We start from the raw sequence: 18,597 nt of genomic DNA, 5'->3' as shown, positions 1-18,597 counted from the left end.
TAAATTATATGTCTCCACACATTTCCTGCCAACTTTTACCAATATAAGTTTTCATGTCCACATTTATGATGGAAACTGCCAATGCAAACACTGCGTGCTCTATTCACGACTTAGTGTTAGTCGAGGGACTGCAGTGTGCAAATTACAGCAGGCCATGTTTACAAAGCCCTTATTATAAATATGAGAAAAATTTATAATTAAGTATAAAAATAAGATTAGAATGAATAAACGGGACAGAACTATGTTTGCACATCATGGTTCAATTATTTTCAGTCCCTCGAATAATCCTTTTCATTTGTTTTTTTCTCCCTGTGTGCAATTTAATTGGAGATTGATTTGTAATGAAAATTTTATGAAGGAACATTTTATGAACTGTGGTAGAGTTGTTTTTAAAGCAAAAGTCATGGATTTATAGCTTGTCAGTTCACTCAAAGTAATGGGATCATGCTTTTATCACTGTCAAAAAAAAAGGAACTTCATAACTCAGAAGTTAAACCATAAATGAGGTTGGTGTAGTCCTGGAACTGCATTTCCTCCTGTGCCTTCTTACCAAACGTCCATTCTTGCCACAGAGACTTGCATACTTTAACCAAGTCCTCATATCTTCATGTGGGCCAATGACAAGGGAACGAACCATTAGGATTCGCTGCCAGTCTTCTACTATCTGCTGGCATCCCTGTGGAACAAATACGAGGAAGTTAGAGGTGAACAAGTGTTTACAATCATTCAAGGACTTCTACAATTCTCCTTAGCTTGTTCTTATTTTCTTTGATCTAAATTGTACTAATTCCTTGGTACTGCTTTTGTGGAACAGGCAAGTTAAGATCACACTTCAAGTGACAGTGTTTTAATACCTCCTTATCGTTTAGCAGATAATTTGGTCACATGGGGGCCGATTTTACCAAATTGGCTCTAAGTGCCAGGTGCAGCCGTAAATCAGACCCGCGCCTGGCAGCCGCGCTCCAGCGCCCCCATACGCCTTTTTTCGGAGCGGGTCTAGTGGGCGGGGCTTAACGCATTTGCATCTGTCTGAGCGCCGACCTGCACATGCGCTGTTCGGGAAGAATCTGACAGAACGCGCCCAGGCGCAAAACAAAAATCAGAGAGCGGAGAGAGCCTCTCTGCTGTTCAGCCTCTGGTCGGGGGGGGGGAGACTTATCATTCCCTGGGGGGCGGGGGGAGCGGGTGTGACCGATCATCCTCTGATCCGGGGTGGGGGGGGGGGGGGGGGGTTCCCGCTGCCTGTCTGTGGCCGATCCCTCCTGGCACCATCACTGGTACACTACCACCCAGAGATTACTCTTCCCTGCAGGTGTGAGAGCAGGAGAGATGGCGGTGGCTGGTAGTGTACCAGTGAATGATCCGTCACAACCCCCCCTCCCCCCAGGGGATGATGCGTCACACCCCCCCTCCTCCCCCCCCCCCCCACCCCCCAGGGGATGATCCATCACACCCCCTCTCCACCCCCCCCGCCCCCCACCCCTCCCCAGGGGATGATACGTCACACCCCCCTCTCCTCCCCACCGGGGGTGAGACGTCACACCCCCTCCCCTCCCCCCCACGGGGATGAGACATCACACCCCTTCCCCTCTCACCCCCCCAGGGGATATGTCACACCCCCTCCCCCCCAAGAGGGCGATGTGGGCCCGCCCCCTCTCCTCATCTCCCCCCCCACCAGAGTTCCAACTGGGCCTGCCCCCCCCCTCCTCCGGCAGACGCCAGCGGACCTGTGTGAAGCTCCGTCCCTTCAGCCGTGGCTCGAAGTCAGTGTCCAGGAACGTGCTGCAGGCTGTCGAAGGACTGAAGGTGAGCGGGAAGGATGGCGGAGGGAGGCCACAATTGAGGTAGGTTAGGGGTGTGCTCTGCTGGGAGGGCCCGCCTCCCAGAGGAGTCCGATCCCGGGGGGGGGGATCGGCCTCCCAGCAGGGTCCGATCCTGGGGGGGGGGTCTGCCGGGGTGGTTAGAGGGGGTGTCCGCGAAGGGTGGGCCTCGGCGACTCCCCTGCCGAATAAAAGTACAAGTTGGACTTTTATTTATCAGGTCGGTAAAGGTGCGGACGCGAATTGGGCCGAATGCTGGTAAAGGGGGAATTGATGGTAAAGTTGGGCGCGCGCTTCATTATGCCGATTTAAATGCATGCAAATGCATTTAAATCGGCCCGCTGGCCGATTCGGACGTGCGCCGAATCGGCACCCGGATCGGCCGTTGGTAAAGGCGCGATTGGCCTTGGGTCGGGTCTGGACCGCGTTTTAGACCCGACGCCCAACTTTACCACGATTTCGCACCCGAAAATGGGCGTGAAATTTTGGTAAAAATCGGGCCCATGGTGTGGCACTAAACTCAGGTTGAGCCAAACTCTCCCTTTGGTTTAAGACAGTTTAGTTGATTTCAGACGAGACAACAGAAGAGGGGAAAAATCAGATCCAGTTCCCCCTTCAGATTGCTGTCACCAGCTGGAAAATATGGATATGTAGATGTCAAGCGTGAACAGCTTTGCGCTCGACAATGGGAGCTACATGTGGAGTAAAATAACCTGCTAACACTGTCTAGCTTACACATGAAGAATTTCCAATTGAGTGCAGTAGCAGAGGACTGCCAGCACTTTAGAATTGTGCCTCAGCATGAGTTAATGCCTTTATGAGAGAAAAGTAGAAAGTGGGGGAGAAAAGGAACATTAAATCATTGACTTGGCAGTGTGATATAGCAACACAACCAAAGATCTCATCATTAGTGCATACAACATCTGATCTGGCTTACATCATTGAGCTGTGCCTGCCAATGTCAGTGGCCAATGAATGGATAAAATAAAAAAACAAATTGAAAAAACACACTCCTATAAAATTAAATTAAAACTTGAACAGCTAAGACTTATGAAATAAGGGATTATTTGGTCTATTCGCCTTCAGATGCAGCCAGTAATTGGGCATATAATCACTTGATTGTGAAAAAACTCATGAACTAAAAACAGCTTCAAATGTCCTGCATATTTTTACATGCAGAGTCTGGAATATGTAAACGAGACTTGACTGTTGTCTTAAATAGAAGCTTCACAAATTCTGTTTAACATAAAATGGGGCACTTGTCTTAACATACTTCTGCTTTCCTTCAAATATACACCAGAAAAAAACAAAGTGAAATGACCCTGGCCTTGAAACTGTGTATGGAAGTAACTTTGCATCTTACAAATAATGCAAAATAAATCCAATAGGGAATATAGATTTTTTTTTTAAAAAGCAGGATTTTGAAAATGAAAAGGATTATACTAGATTTACAGATTTGTACAGAATAGAGAAGAGCTCTGGCACTAAAGTTAAGAATACATAACGGTATCTTATCCATTTTTTAAAGGCATGTCTGAATTATCTGCAGAAATGCTGAAAAAATAGAAGTACCACTTCTGATACAGGAAATGTAAGTTTCTGTATCAATACAGATTTTACAGGCACTGTGATCCATCTCCCACTCTGTCCCCTAGCTAAAAGGTTGGGGGTGGCGGAGCCTGGCCACCTTGTCCCGCAGCGATTTAACATTGGAAGCAGCATTAAGGCGAGACTTCTGGCTCTGCCTTGACCGGAAGCCTGCCTTAAGAGTGCGACCGGTCAATTGGATTGGCCGACAACTCTGTAGTCCCCACAGCATCGGTGGGAGCACTGACCACTGTTGCAACTACAGGAAGTCTCACCCTGCTAGAGAGTCCAGGTAAATTCAGAGTTTGAGGTTTGGATGAAGAGCTGGGGGTGGGGGTGAGGGTTCAGGAGACCAGGCTCAGGATTAATGGAGGATGCCTCCAATGGCCCCGTAATGGAGGTTCACCCTTCTGCCTGACACCATTCGCACAGCTAAAGCTGCTGGGTTTCCCATATGGCATGGTCTTCACTGCCATGGGTAAAATACTGGTGGTGGCGAAATTAGGTCCTTAAATGATCTGTAAAATTTCAAACAGGTCGGGGTCAGGCAGGTAGGCAACGGGAAAGCCATCCACTAGCAGGGGAGGATAAAATCCAGCACGCTATCTCAACAATTATGCTCGGCTTGTGATTAATCCACCAGCCAGTGTTTATATTCCTTGCATGAAATGGGAAGTAATCAGCATGGGCTGCTACTTTTGAGTGATACCCAGACTCTTTCTGGACACCCAAGGTAGCTTCATAATATGTTTGGCTGGTTGAATGGTAAATGTGTACCTTGTCTCAGATTGATTGCCAAGTATATTAGAATAAATGTTAACTTGCCTGAAGTCGTTCCCACCAGGTTTGCCTGATGATTTCCCTGCGCTCTGGAACCAGCTTGTATTGGATTACTTCCTCCAGTTCTGACAACATCTGACAGGAGACCATGGCCTGAAGAACAAGGACTCAACACTTACTGCTGATGTTTTATTACACACAACTTGTAGACATATGAAAAGCGAAACAAAGCAACATAATTGTGCTTATCCTATGCCTTAGATGATAAACTCTGTATACTACCCATCATCCATTTACAGTATTAACCCCTGAGCAAAACAATTTAAGAAAAGGCTAATTTTTGGAAAAATATGGAGGAACAGCTCTCTAACTTCCTACAGTAATCAATAGATAGACCATGATTACCCAACAGATTAAACTGACAGAATTAATTAATTTATCTCTTCCATGTACCCCATTTTCTGAAGGAATACATGGGATCAAGTCCACCCATTAGGCTAATCTCAAATCTCAGAGAGTAAGTTTTTATGCCAATCTTCAACAACTTTCTGCCAACTGTATCCACCAGCCTTTTAAAATTGATGCAATTGTTGTAGTCAGTTCTTCTTATTCTCTCCTGGACCTATAGAACTTTTGTGACAAATTCTTGGACTTTCAGAATGGTATATTACTTATCTATTAATTAAAACAAAAACAGGCAATCCTGGAAAACTCAGCACGTCTGATAGCATCTGTGGAGAGAGAATAAAGCCAATGGTTTGAGTCAGGATGACAGAGATTTTACAGCATTTTCAGTTTTTGTTTAAGCTCTGGTGAAGGGTCATCCTGGCTCAAAACATGGTTCTATTCTCTCTCTCCACAGATGCTGTCAGACCGGCTGAGGTTTTCCAGCATTTTCCATTTTTGTTCCAGATTCCAGCATCTGTAGCTTTTTGCCTTCATAGATAAAGTTTGAGTTCTATCGTTGCTACTGAAGAACTAGAACAAAACATTTCCAATAGCTCCCATTATTGAAATATTATCCTTTTATTTAAAACAACACAGTTAAGATATGGTGCCATGGATGCAGTATTGGATGACAGTGTTTGATGCTCAAATAAGCTGAGCTCAAATAAGCTGAGCTCTGCTCTGTGCTACAACTGGCCCCAATGCCTTTGTCTGTTCTAGTATTTCAGCTACTCAATAAAAACCGCATAATACTCTTCGAGGAAGAGAAGGGAATTCTTCCAGCACCCTGCTCAACATTTTGCCTTTAGCCACTAAAAATGGATGAACTAATTGATTATTCCTTTTTGTGAGAGTTTGCTCTACACAAATTAACTTGCATTTTCATACATGATGGTAGCTACTTTTCCAGGGCTTTTGCTCCCCATCATTATCCAATTGGAAATATATGTATACCAGATGACACCAGATTGTGATGAGCAAACAGTTCGCCTGCACTGATTGCAGTAGTCCATACATGAACCTTCAGGAGAGGAAAAATTTTTCAAGAGAAAGAAAATCACTTACAACGAAAAAGGCATGCCCTATACTGCATGGAGTCAATCCATACAGGATTACTATAATAAAATGACTATAAAATAAGTCCAATTGTCACATCCTTAGAATGTCACAAAGCACTTCACAGGCAATTAATTCCATTTCGAAATGTAGTTACTGCTATTTTGTAGATGACCCTGGCAGCTACTGTAAGGTTCCACAGACAGCAATAATCATTCACTTTGGTGATTAACTGGTACTTCGAATCGTTCCCCCTTCACAGGTCAGAATAAAAGAATCCATTTATATCGCGCCCAATCAAATTTTAACAACTGCTCAAAGAGCTGAATATCCAACTTTGTTTTTGAAGTCCAATCACTTTTATGGTAGCCCAATGCAGCAGCCAATTTGTACATAGCAAGACTGCACAAGTAGTAAATTAACTGAAAAAAGTCAGTTAGTCAAAGGAATGTTGGCCAGGACACTGGGAGAATTCTCCTTTCTTCAAAAAGTACCTTGGGATCTTGCTTTACCCACAAGAACATGGCCTTACTCCAATGTCTTATCTGAAAGTCAATAAGCCTAGATATAGCAAGTGGAGTTTGACTCAACTTCCTCATTCAGGGGTGAAAGTACTAGTCAAGTTGACAGATAATGCACTTGTCATTTATGGCTATAGGCTGCAAAATATTTAAAATTTAATTCCTTAAAATCAGTGTGAAATGCATCGAAATTATTTTAAACTAAATGCACTACATTAACAACTTCATCTGTCAAATAGGACAGCACAGATGGGATTCATTTCCCAGGTATATTGCTGATCCCAGGGTTGTCTGTATGGCAAGAACTACAGAATCAAAGCCACTGCTTTGATGCAGGATAATCTACGACAGGTCACTTTTCAAATGTTATTTTTCCATATTATGTTGGCAATCAGCAAAAACAAAAATGCGGGAAAATTCCAGCTCGCATTACAACATTTCACAACAAGCCATCTACCTGAGCAGAGGGAGACAAAAATGGGATTAAAACGATGAAATACCCCCAACCTCTGCATCAGATGAAACCCATGCTGTCCATTGATATCTGTTTACCACAGATTTCTTTCCTGAGGCTATTTTTCTTCTTTATTGCTTTCCATACTATGGTTAGCTCCCCTCAAGAGGGTTCAGAGTAGTTCACATTTCTTTGAATAAAATAAAAAGAATGTTCTTGTCTACCAATGTTATTATGATATTCATGTACTTTTTTCTACATTCACTGGAGACTAACATGGTCTAATTTAAACGTAATTTTCTTACTGTCATCCAACTCTGAAAAATTGAACTGTAATTGCATGCTTTGCTTTTTGACAGATGATTAACTCTTAAAACCGAATTATCCTCATGATTTTCTTGTACTGTGATCAAGGGAGACATTTAATTTTGTATTAAAAGAGTTTCTAACCCGTTGACGTATTACAATTAGTCGCTATACATTTGAGTCCATCATTGGCCAGTGAAAGAAGAGTGAGCAACTGGCTTAATGTTAGCATTTCTGCCTGTGAGCAGTCCTATTCAACCTAATTTCATCACAAAGAGATTACACAAAAACCCCTGCATCATCCCTCGATTCTGCTCCCATTTCAGCCACTGCTACTGGAATTTTCATCCATGATCTTAACAACTCCAGACTTGACTATCCAAATTCTTTCCATTTCACCTCCTTTCTCGATCTTCCATAACCTTTCGTTCATCCAACACTCTGCTGCTACATCTTATCCCACACCCAACCAGTTCCTCAATTCCTCAAATTAAAAAAAATTCGCATGCACAAATTCCTTCATGCTTAGTCTTTCCCTCTCACTCCAACCCCATTCTTAAGTATCAATTCAATTGCAAAACTCCACACTAGCTGGATTGTGTTTCACCTCAGAATCACTTTGGAAAGTAAGTGTGACTTGTTGATACACAGTTTGAAGAGTTGAGTGTTAATTCCATCAGTCGAATTAACATTAGCGCTGGTTTGAATTCCTACACGTTTTAGGCAACATTTTCTTTCATACATTTCTTCAAATGGAGTGCCACGAACACTCATTAAAAAAGAACTCAACAGGCACTGATATCTCAGCTTTCCACACAGCTGCAATTGTTATAAGGGTATTTCATGAGAAAAAGAACTCAAAGAACATTGACTAAATTAAAATCAAACAAACTACAATATGTAAAAGCATCAATTATTTGAATATGTAAATTCTAAACTAGCAGGTACTGCATCATAAACTCAATGAAAACTTTTCCTACTTCTGCGCAGCTTTGGATTTTTTAAAAACCTGCATTCTACAAGAACCTATTTTTAAAAAAAAAATCAAGCTCACTATTCCACAATATGGACACATTATTGCATACTTGACAAGGATCAGAAAATACAGCTCCTGATGTCCAACGGATGTAACAACTGGGTCAGAAGAAAATTTCAACCAACAGCCAGCAAATAAGTTTGCCCATGAGCTTTGACCTGCTATTTAGCATTATTGAATTCTTCATTTATTTTCTTATAACATATATCCTTTTAAATAATAAGGTCTCTGCACTTCCTCCTTATTTATAATTACAAATTCAGTTGGGTGAAGACGGCTTTTTAAATAAGACGAAAGCCAAATAATGAAATCCGATTCCAGGAACGAAGGACAGTGACTTCTTTAAGTATCTAAATCAGTTTTTCAACTTAGTTTCAACGGCCTACAAATCAGATTTTCCCAACTCTGCTAAGGAGCTGTCCAGAGTACCACATATCCTGATTTATGTGCTGTAATACAGTAAATACCAAACAGCACAATATGATTAGTTCCTGGCTTTTCCTTGTCAAGGCAAAATATGATCTATTAACTGAACCTATAAAAACCATATGGATGCAAATCAAGTCAATGGAAATCTCCAGCACAGACCTGACAGTGGCATCAAGAGTATCAATTAATTATTGTGCGTTTTTAATTTTCACTCTGTCTGCCACATTCACATTAATGTAACTGTAGTTACATTTATATTTCCCAATTTTAACAATTCATTAATCGTTCAATCCACTGTTCAAGGCCTAATGTAAAAATGTATGGATTATTCGATAAATAATTCAAATGAGCCAGTAATGCAAGTACTTACACAACATGAGGGAAGTATTGAGTGATGTTTCTAAACTAATTACAACAGGTAGCATCATTACTGACAATTTTTGTCAAATATTTCTTTTACGTATTCCAAAGGCATCATTGTAGAGACTGGATAATATTTTAAACCATTAAACTAAAACCATATATTAGCAATTTAGTCATTGAAGTCCATGCATGCATCTATCCTCAATTAAAAACTGGTAACCTAGCAAGATGAGACCTAGCAGCATTGACAGGCTGATGGGGGTAAAACTACCAAGTTTCATCATTTATTACTGCTGAGATCAAAAGAAAATGTATAATTAATGAACAAACAATGCAACTTAAGAACAAAATTTATTATATGTTTCACATGGATCGCGAAGTTCAATCTTTCTTAGACTCACCCCATAGGCACGGCTGTAGCTTTCCCCAGCCATAGCAGTTAGTTCTGTATCCAGCAAGTCTCTGGCCTTGTCAATGCACTACAATGGAAGAGGAAAAGTATTAGATTGTTTTATTGATTTGTCCTATTACAATATGCTGCTGCTTTACCCTTGTGAAATAATTGAAAAGGCCTCCTACTAGAGTTATTGTTTATATATTCCCTCTCCAAGTTCCAACTACTCCACACCCAATAGTACTGCACACAAATTGTGGAGTTCAGTTAAATAAGGATATCTCCATTTATTCCCCATGTGATGCCTTTGTGACCAACAAGACAAATGACAGCAGCTTTTCCAGCGACTAGAAACTTTCTACCCAGAGGCCAGAAATGCGAGGAAGCCAAGTACAGGAGTTTAACTTAAGTTAATGCAAGCTTAAATAAGTATGGGACACAGGGCAGCAATATTATCAAGGTCCTAGCTATTCCCCGGTATGGGGTGGCACGGTGGCAGAGTGGTTAGCACTGCTGCCTCACAGCGTCTGAAACCCGGGTTCGATTCCCAGCTTGGATCACTGTCTGTGCAGAGTCTGCAGTTCTCCCCGTGTCTGTGTGGGTTTCCTCCGGCTGCTCCAGGTTCCTCCCACAGTCCGAAAGGCATGCTGGTTAGGTGCATTGGCTATGTTAAATTCTCCCTCAGTGTACCCGCATAGACGCCGGAGTGTGGCAACTAGGGGATTTTCATAGTAACTTCATTGCAGTGTTAATGTAAGCCTACTTGTGACACTAATGAATAAACTTTAAACTTAAAAAATATCTTAGGGCTATTCTGCAACATCTTAAGAGATCTGGTCTCAATTTCGTTTCATAGCTAGGAAAGACAGTGAGGGTTTGGGGTGGTCTATACAAAAGGCAAAATGTCACTGTTTTTTTACATGCCCGCAATAGACAGTCACATGCTAAGTTTCTGTTTATATTTGTTCAATAAAGCTCCTTTTACTCTTATTGATGGGCACAAGTATATATTAAAAATAACAATTCTGCATTAACATCGTGACAAATTTACACAACTATTCGCAATTGAAGCTTATTTTGAAAACCAAATAAAATTGGTAGTAAAATTAACACAACCACTTTGTGATTATCCTAGTTCTTTTTTTTTTAAAGTATGTATTTTTAGGCTAAAGCAAGTTACTTTTAATTCAGGGAGAAAGCTAATTGTTAAATCTTAGTTTGTATATAGTCCACGTATATATGTGCCTCTATACATTCCAGAACAGTATGTGGAAAAACTTACATATGTGGCTCATCATTTCATATACGTATGAACCTCCTAATTTAACCTGACAACTACAGTAGAGGTTTTCAGGTTTCCCAAAGGTCATTTTAAAAAACATTTGTCAGAAGAGAAAAGTCCCTTCTTAGCTGTCTTGGCAAATGGCTAAAAGGATTGCATTGTAAACTGATCAAAAGTTGGGCTTAGCAGAACATCTGTATTGATTATATTTCATAGGAGTCCATCAACCATTTTTCTTTGCCACTAACTGGCTCCCACCTGAATACCAAACACAGGTACTGCTCAACATAGCATAAGTGGCAAACAGAGAAATGAACAGCATTAGCTGAAACATTAGGAAAAAATGAATATAAATTAAACTTTAAAACAAATATTCTAAAGTACTGAGGCAAGGGGAGGGAAAGATGCCAAGCCAACAGCTGAAGTACATTAAGAAGCAGCACTGAAGTGGCTACTGCAAGATCCAAGGAGGAGTGCCCAGAATAAAGGGAGGTAGAGATAACCAACATTAATAAAGCTGGACTGGAGATAACTTTATTTTAAAAGTTCTGGTCTTTAAACACAGAATTGTAAAAAGATGTTAATGATTTATTGAGGAGGTCAGGAGTCACTGCAACTCAAGTCGACGACAGGAAGTAGGTCAGAGCAATCAGGCCTCAGTATGAGGCAAAAAACAGCTGGCAGCAAGCGTGTTATGTCCCAGTGACATCATTTTAAAATCTCAAATGGCTGGTTTGGCGATCTGTTCCCAGCACGAGATGCAACCTTCCACGTGTGCTCACAATTAAGTACGAGTTAAGAAACCTAATCACAAACTCCTTTACTGCCCCTTATGCCTTTGATCAAAATTTAATCAAATTTCAAAATTTGTTCTAGCGAAGTTACTGGGGTGAAAAGGTAATGCTCTCAGACACATGAATAAAGTGCTCAGAAAGTAAATCAGTCCACTTCCAGTAGATGTAGAGGGGTTGGCGTCATTAAAAAAAAAAGATTGATTTTGTTTGAATTCATGCAAGTATCTCACCTTTTAGAGTAAAAGGAAAATTTGAACGTTAGATATACAAAGCAGGTTCATCAGCATTTGGAAGAAATTATAGCTTAACTCTTCAGTGGAGACCTGAGACGAAGATTTACTGATTAGTGGAATTTTAATGCAGGTGATAGATAACTCTCTGATTTTAAAATTAACTGTAACTCATCAGCTTTGATGAAGGCCTACAACCTAAAAGGTGAGATGCTGATGGATGAAATACTCCCCAATGAAAATCATTGGTAAAAGAAAATGCTAGCAATCATTACAAAACCAGACCAAATACAAGAAGTCGTCCACACACATGCAAATGCTGACTAGAAGTGCAATTTTTTTCAATGATTTAACATTAATACATGTGTTTTAGTGCCTTAGCGAGGTTACAAATAGATCTGATATTTTTGTGCCTCCACAATATTTCTGAATGCATACTTTCAAAACGCACAATCATAGAATCCCTAAAGTGCAGAAAGAGGCCATTCAGCCCATCCCACCCAAGTCCTATCCCCATAACCCCACATATTTACCCTGCTAATCTCCCTGACACTAAGGGACAATTGAACATGGGCAATCCACCTAACCTGCACATCTTTAGACTGCGGGAAGAAACCAGAACGCCCGGAGGAAATTCACACAGATACAGGGAAAACGTACAGACTCCACACAGAAGTGACCCAAGGCAAGGTCCCTGATGCTGTGAGGCAGCAATGCTAACCACTGTGCCGCCATTTATGAAATAACCTCTTGGAGATAGTGGGGATTGAACCCGGGACCTCATTCATGGAAATACACACTTGCACAAATATTGTTTAAATTGTTTAGAAATCTTCATTTTTAAGACATCTAGTTCTGAGATCAATTTTTGAATTTAGAATTCTTAAGCATCTGAGCAGTCTGGTTTCTATACAATCTTGATTGTTTCTGTATAATATACCCTCTTCCCTTTTTTGGTTTATGATTGAAATTTATCGTGTACGTAAAACAATCACTTATTTTCCCTTGAAAGAGCTTGCATTTATGCGGCACCTTTGACGACACTGTAAAGTCTCAAATCACTTCACCACCATAGAAGTGAAGTCAGTGTTGAAATGTAGGAAAACACAGTAGTTTATGCACAGCACTGACATAAAGGAGCAGAGAACATACATTTTTGGTGGTGCCGATTTAAGTAAATTTAAAATAAGACGGCAAAGAGATATTGAAATGTGCGCTGTCGAACTGTAGGTGGGTTGTGAAGACAAGTTTGATATAAAAGGTAGAGGCAGGTGTTTCTGTTTGGTTGGGTCATTCTTTTAAGTGCAATTCACCCAAAATCAACCAAACTTGTGCCGGAGACCTTCATATTTTAAGGGTACATTGTGAAAATCAAGTTTCCTTTGGGTTTGGTTTTAAAAAAATATTGCCAGGAAATCAAATCTGCCCACAAAACTAATCTTATTAATTTCCATTACATGCTTCCACTAATTGTGTCGACTTGCAAGACTTAACAGCAGCTCTTAAGATTAAGCTTCGTTTTTCGGGGGCATGGACACTAATAGGCACATTTTAAAAGTTTAATATTCAAATATTTACTAAGAATCTGACTTTCCAAATGAAACAAGTAAATGGTTCTGTGTAGTTCTTAAAATTATTTTAAATGGGCTACTCAATTGGTGGACTGATTAAACATGCTTATTTTTCATTATAATCTCATTTTCAACTGTACTATTAAAGTCACACTAGGTTGTCACTCTTAAATATATTGTCAATTTTGTAAATTATCGGTGTATGTAATAGTTTAATTGCCTGACCACATGCAGCTCTGTGGTCCATCCCTATTTCACAGTACAGTATTTCAAAGTGTTTCTAGGTTAATCCTAATAACTTCTGTACTCCTGAGGTGTAGTGACCGCTGACAAAGCTACCATTCATTACCCACGCAAATGTCCTTGATCAGTTGGTAGTGAGCCACCATCTCAAACTGCTACAGTCCATGTGGTATAGCTACACCCACAGTTTCAGGGTTTTTTGGCCTGTGACAGTGGAGAAATGGCTTCATAATTCTAAGTCAGGATGTTGTATGACTTAGAGGGGACTTTGCAGGCGGTGGTGTTCCTGCGCATCTGCCACCCTTGCTCTTCTCAGTAGCTGAGATCACAAATTTGCAAGGTACTATTGATGCAGTCTTGGTTTTGCTGCAGTAAATCTCATAGGTGGTATATACTGCTGCCATTGTGCGCTAATGGTGGCAAGAGTGAGTGTTTGAAGTGGTGGATTGGCTGCTCATCAAGCAGGTTTCTTTGTCTAGGGTGGTGCTGAGATTCTTCAGTGTTGGAGCCGCATTGACCCAGGCAAGTGAGACCTATTTCAACATACTTTTGACATCAGCATTGTAGATGCTGTAAGAAGTCTCACAACACCAGGTTAAAGTCCAACAGGTTTATTTGGTAGCAAAACCATAAGCTTTCAGAGCACTGCTCCTTCGTCAGATGGAGTGGATATCTGCCTGAATACCTGGTGTTGTGAGACTTCTTACTGTGCTTAACCCAGTCCAACGCCGGCATCTCCACATCATGACTTGTAGATGCTGGACAGGCTTTGTGGAGTCAGCTGGTGAGTTACTAGCTGCAAAATTCACAAGCCTCCGACTTGCTGTTGTAGCCACTGTATTTACATGGTTGGTCCAGTTAAGTTTCTAGTCAATGGTAGCGCCAGATATATTAATGGTGGGATATTCAGCAATGTGCCATAAATTAGAATTATGCTTATTTATTATATTTAGCAGTCAGCCTGAATTAGGACAGTGCTGTAAGCTTTGTTTTGCTGGAAACTGCTTAAGCTTTCATTTCTCTAGAAACAAATCAGTGGAATGATTATTCTTGTGATGACAGCTGTAGCTAGATTGAAATGAAGCTACGGTTGAATGATGTTTTTGCAATTGTGGGAGAGCTACTGGATAGATACTTGAAACAAATAACCATATTTCAAATCTGCATTCGGATTTTCATTTCACTTTGCTTAATTAAGATGCTTGCTGAAATGTGAAAGTTAATGATCATGTGAAAGTAGAATAGAAAATTACTTTAATGAACAACCCTATGGTTCAATAGTCTAATAAGGATATCGACCATCTAGATTGAATAGACATTATGAACATCTCATTAACAAGTCTTACAAACAGCTATTGGCATAAATAACTCATAACATGAAAGGCCAGAAATGAGGTGGAAGACAATATAAGGGAACAGTGTAGTGTCAGATGAGGAAAGAGGGTGTAAAGGCCTGGTTGACCAAGAACAAAAGGTATTTGGGAAGTATGTAGTTCATGGCAGATGGATAACATAGAGGAGACTTTTACCCCATGATTTAGACAAAGAACTTGGCATTCAATAAAGGAAACCTTCATAGGGCAATAAGGCTCTGTCAATAATCCATCCAGGTTCACCTCTGAAAACGAGTATAAAGTAAGACTTTAGGAGGCCCCAGTGTAGTAGACAATGGAGAGAAACTCCTAAGGGTAGATCCATGCTAACACTCTTGGGGAGTTGAGAAGTTATGAAGACTTGAGATGTTGAGAGGAAAAGAGGAAGAAGAATAGCCGTTCACACATACCATCCATTGTGTCCGAACTGGACCAGTACTCACTACATGTCACAAGCATATGTTTGCGCTGTACAACTAAGTGTACTATATCCCACCTTAAAGTCTGGCTCAATTCTACATACTCACCATACTTTGTTCAGTCAATCCTGATTGATTAGATAATTATTAACAAATTGTGCTCAAATTAAATTAACAAATTAGAAAGTTTAAAATGACTAAAAATGGTAATAATGTTGATTGTCAAAAGGAGTGGTCAGATTCTCCCTTGTTCTGGCCAGTTGTACAAATTTCTGTTAAAACTGATGCATACCTGCTGGGCTAAGGAGAACAGGTCCTGATGCAATGCTAGCACAGCTCTGTAGAATGCACCATCGTGAGTGTCTCTTGGAATCATGCAAGCGTATTCCTCCATACTGTCCCAGTGACCTATCAATAAACAGGCACAATCAGCACTGCGTGTGAAATTATGCACAGAAGCATAATGCTAGCGAAGCTGTTATCTGAGGAAGCTTGATTGGTTAAATTCCCAGTTTGTTATATCCTACATCAGTTTGGTTAAGCAAAATTGGCTTTACTTTTGTTGTAATAAACACAGAAAATGTTGGAAATGGTCAGCAAGTCTGGCAGCATCTGTGAAAAGACAAACAGAGTTAATGTTTCAGGTCTATAACCTTTGATCAGATTGTCCACTTTTGTTGTACTGCTCCTCAAAAATGCAGCAGTTGAGTCATTTTCTTCCAAGTGTTTTAACTTGTCCCACATCAAACCCCATGGGAGTGGCACTTAGCTTGATTTGCTAAGTAGTGTTATGATGCATAGGTTCCAGAAAAAAAACAGTTCCCTGCAAGAATCTGAGTGATAACAGATTATTTGCCTCAATTATAGTTTAGAGAATTCTAGTTTGCATTTAGTTTCTCTTTAAATGACGCCCCATTTTCAAATGGGAAATGTAGGACTCTAAACAACGTCACTGTTTTCTCTCCTGCTTTCTTCTTCCTATTGTCTATAAATCCTACTCATATTCATTATTTCCCCTCTGTGGTCTATTTTTCCCATAGAAATGTTTGGAAGATCATTTATTTACCATGCTTTTCTTCTTGGGTCCCACTGCCCATTTGGGAATTGGGAGGAAAACTTTAAAAATGGATTTTCAATAGTTTAAAACAACCCTTCAAAGCTGTTTTCAACTCAAGTGAAAGTTTAGACAATGACGATTCACATAATCCCATCAGAAATGTGGACAGGCCAATCTTGGACATGCTTTTGTCAATCAATATTCTCATCAACAGGACCTGGGCGAGTAAGGTTGGCACTGGAAGGGTTAACATAAAATATTAAGTTCATATTTTCAAATTCTACTTAGTTGGGTTGACTGAAATATACTGAAACTATAAATGTGAAAATAAGGGTTTTCCCAACATTGAGATTTCACAAAACAGGATCTCATTTCTGGAGATTACTAGTCACTCTGCACCCTGGGAACAGTAAAAGGAAAACTTAAAACCTGAAGAATGAAATTTCTCTGTAATTTCTGCAAGCAGCATGATATTATAGTCTGGAGCCTGACGGCTGCTAATAGTCTCCTGAGTTATCAATGGTAGCTCTCAGTGAGTGAAAAATATCTAATCCGGGGTTGTTTTTACGGTGTAGTGAAAACAAATGAGTGTTAGTAACTTCATAATACATCATGTTCTATACATCAAAGCAGGGCAGTTTGGAATCTGCATCAGCAAAATTACTAAAGGTTTCCACTGAATCTAGACTCATTACTTTTCGTTTTCAATTAACCCTTTTTCAAAAAAATGCTCTGTGGAGTAGTCAAAATATACAGGGCACACATTATTTATTTTTGAGAGCTTTAAATTCCTTCCTTTTCTCCTACAATCCTCATTCATTTGCCTGGACCACCCACGACATAGCAGCCTATGTGAGGAAAGTAAATTAATCCTAAATCTTCACAAAATATTGTTGCAGATCGAATCCTCGCAGTTGTGAGACAATATTTAGTAATGATGTGACAAGGACTTCAATTGTCCTCCGCTCCTATAGAACTGCAGCTGAGATTGGCAACTCAACAGAGTTCAACAGAGTGACAGAATAAATAAAACGGTGTACTGCACTGTACACTACTCTGTGATGCCTCATGCTGGTGCTGCAATGCACTGCACTGTCCACACCAGCCACACTTTATTCAAGAGTTTGGTTATTCTGTCAAACTTCCTTGTATTGTGAATATAGGTTGCAGTCCAAAATAGAACTGCTCGATTTTCAGGCTGAAAAGAATTGCAGCTCATGAAAAAAGATCAAGGAACAATACTGAACAAGGGAATGTGAAGTCAAATACTTTCAGCCCAAATTGTCTCTTGCTCCATCGACTATATATTGTGTCACAAACAATATACATAATTTTTAAACTTAATAGACCAACTTTATCAGATTTTAACATTCTCAATATCCCTTTTGATCTGAGCTTTACCTAGAGTGAGTCGTTAGAATGTGGAACTTGCTACCTCAGGAAAAGCTGAGGCAAAATTGCACAAACACAATGAAGGGGAAAGTTGGATAAGTGTGTGAGGGAGAAAGGAATAGAAGCTGTGCTGACAGAGTGAGATGAAGTAGAATGGAGGTTTGTGTGAAATATAAACATCAACATTCACCAGTTGGGCCATATGAGCTGCCTCAGTGCTGCAATTTGAATGTAATCCAATGTAACAATCAGGCAGAAGTTGACATTTAATAGCAAACCACAATAAATAAAGATCAACTTCAAATGGACGTACAAAGCCCCAGATAATTAAATGTAGATTGCAGTACACACTGACTATACTTTTATTCCATCCACCACCTTAAACATTCACTCCCTCCAGCACCAACACACAGTGGCAGCAGTCTGTACCATCTACAAGATGCAGCACAGTGGCAAGCACTGCTGCTTCATAGCACCAGGGACCCGGGTTCAACTCCGACCTCGGGTGACTGTGCAAACTCCACACAGACATTCTCCCCGTGTCTGTGTGGGTTTCTTCCGGGTGTTCCGGTTTCTTCCCATGGTCCAAAGATGCGCGGGTTAGGTTGATTGGCCATGCTAAATTGCCCTTAGTGTCAGAGGGACTAACGGTAAATATGTGGAGTTATGAGGATAGGGTCAGGGTGGGATTGTTGTCAGTGCAGGCTTGGTGGGCCAAATGGCCTCCTTCTGCACTGTAGGGATACTATGATTCTATGAAAACTGCATAAACACAATGAAGGGGAAAGTTGGATAAGTGTGTGAGGGAGAAAGGAATAGAAGCTGTGCTGACAGTGAGAGATGAAGTAGAATGGAGGCTTGTGTGAAATATAAACATCAACATTCACCAGTTGGACCATATGAGCTGCGTCAGTGCTGCAACTTGAATGTAATCCAATGTAACAATCAGGCAGAGGTTGACATTTAATAGCAAACCTCAATAAATGAAGATCAACTTCAAATGGACTTACAAAGCTCCAGATAATTAAATGTAGATCGCAGTA

At 40.4% G+C, this 18,597-nt stretch overlaps 1 protein-coding gene across 6 annotated transcripts in view; it reads right to left on the bottom strand.

Annotated features, from left to right (window-relative positions):
* Positions 1-18,597, bottom strand: part of mtor (mechanistic target of rapamycin kinase) — a 316,990-nt gene that overhangs the window by 71,769 nt on the left and 226,624 nt on the right. For all 6 annotated transcript variants that reach the window (XM_078239102.1, XM_078239096.1, XM_078239101.1 and 3 more), the window contains exons 32-35: positions 15,398-15,513; positions 9,201-9,278; positions 4,233-4,340; positions 551-676 (exon numbers count right to left, since the gene is read on the bottom strand). In XM_078239102.1, the coding sequence (XP_078095228.1) occupies positions 551-676; positions 4,233-4,340; positions 9,201-9,278; positions 15,398-15,513 (428 nt within the window). The remainder of the gene's footprint in view (positions 1-550; positions 677-4,232; positions 4,341-9,200; positions 9,279-15,397; positions 15,514-18,597) is intronic.

This window comes from Mustelus asterias, chromosome 22 (assembly GCF_964213995.1).
Source record: "Mustelus asterias chromosome 22, sMusAst1.hap1.1, whole genome shotgun sequence".
In the NCBI taxonomy this organism is placed as follows: domain Eukaryota; kingdom Metazoa; phylum Chordata; class Chondrichthyes; order Carcharhiniformes; family Triakidae; genus Mustelus; species Mustelus asterias.
The sequence above is the reverse complement of the archived record's forward strand: the minus strand, read 5'-3'. Positions and strand labels throughout refer to the sequence as shown.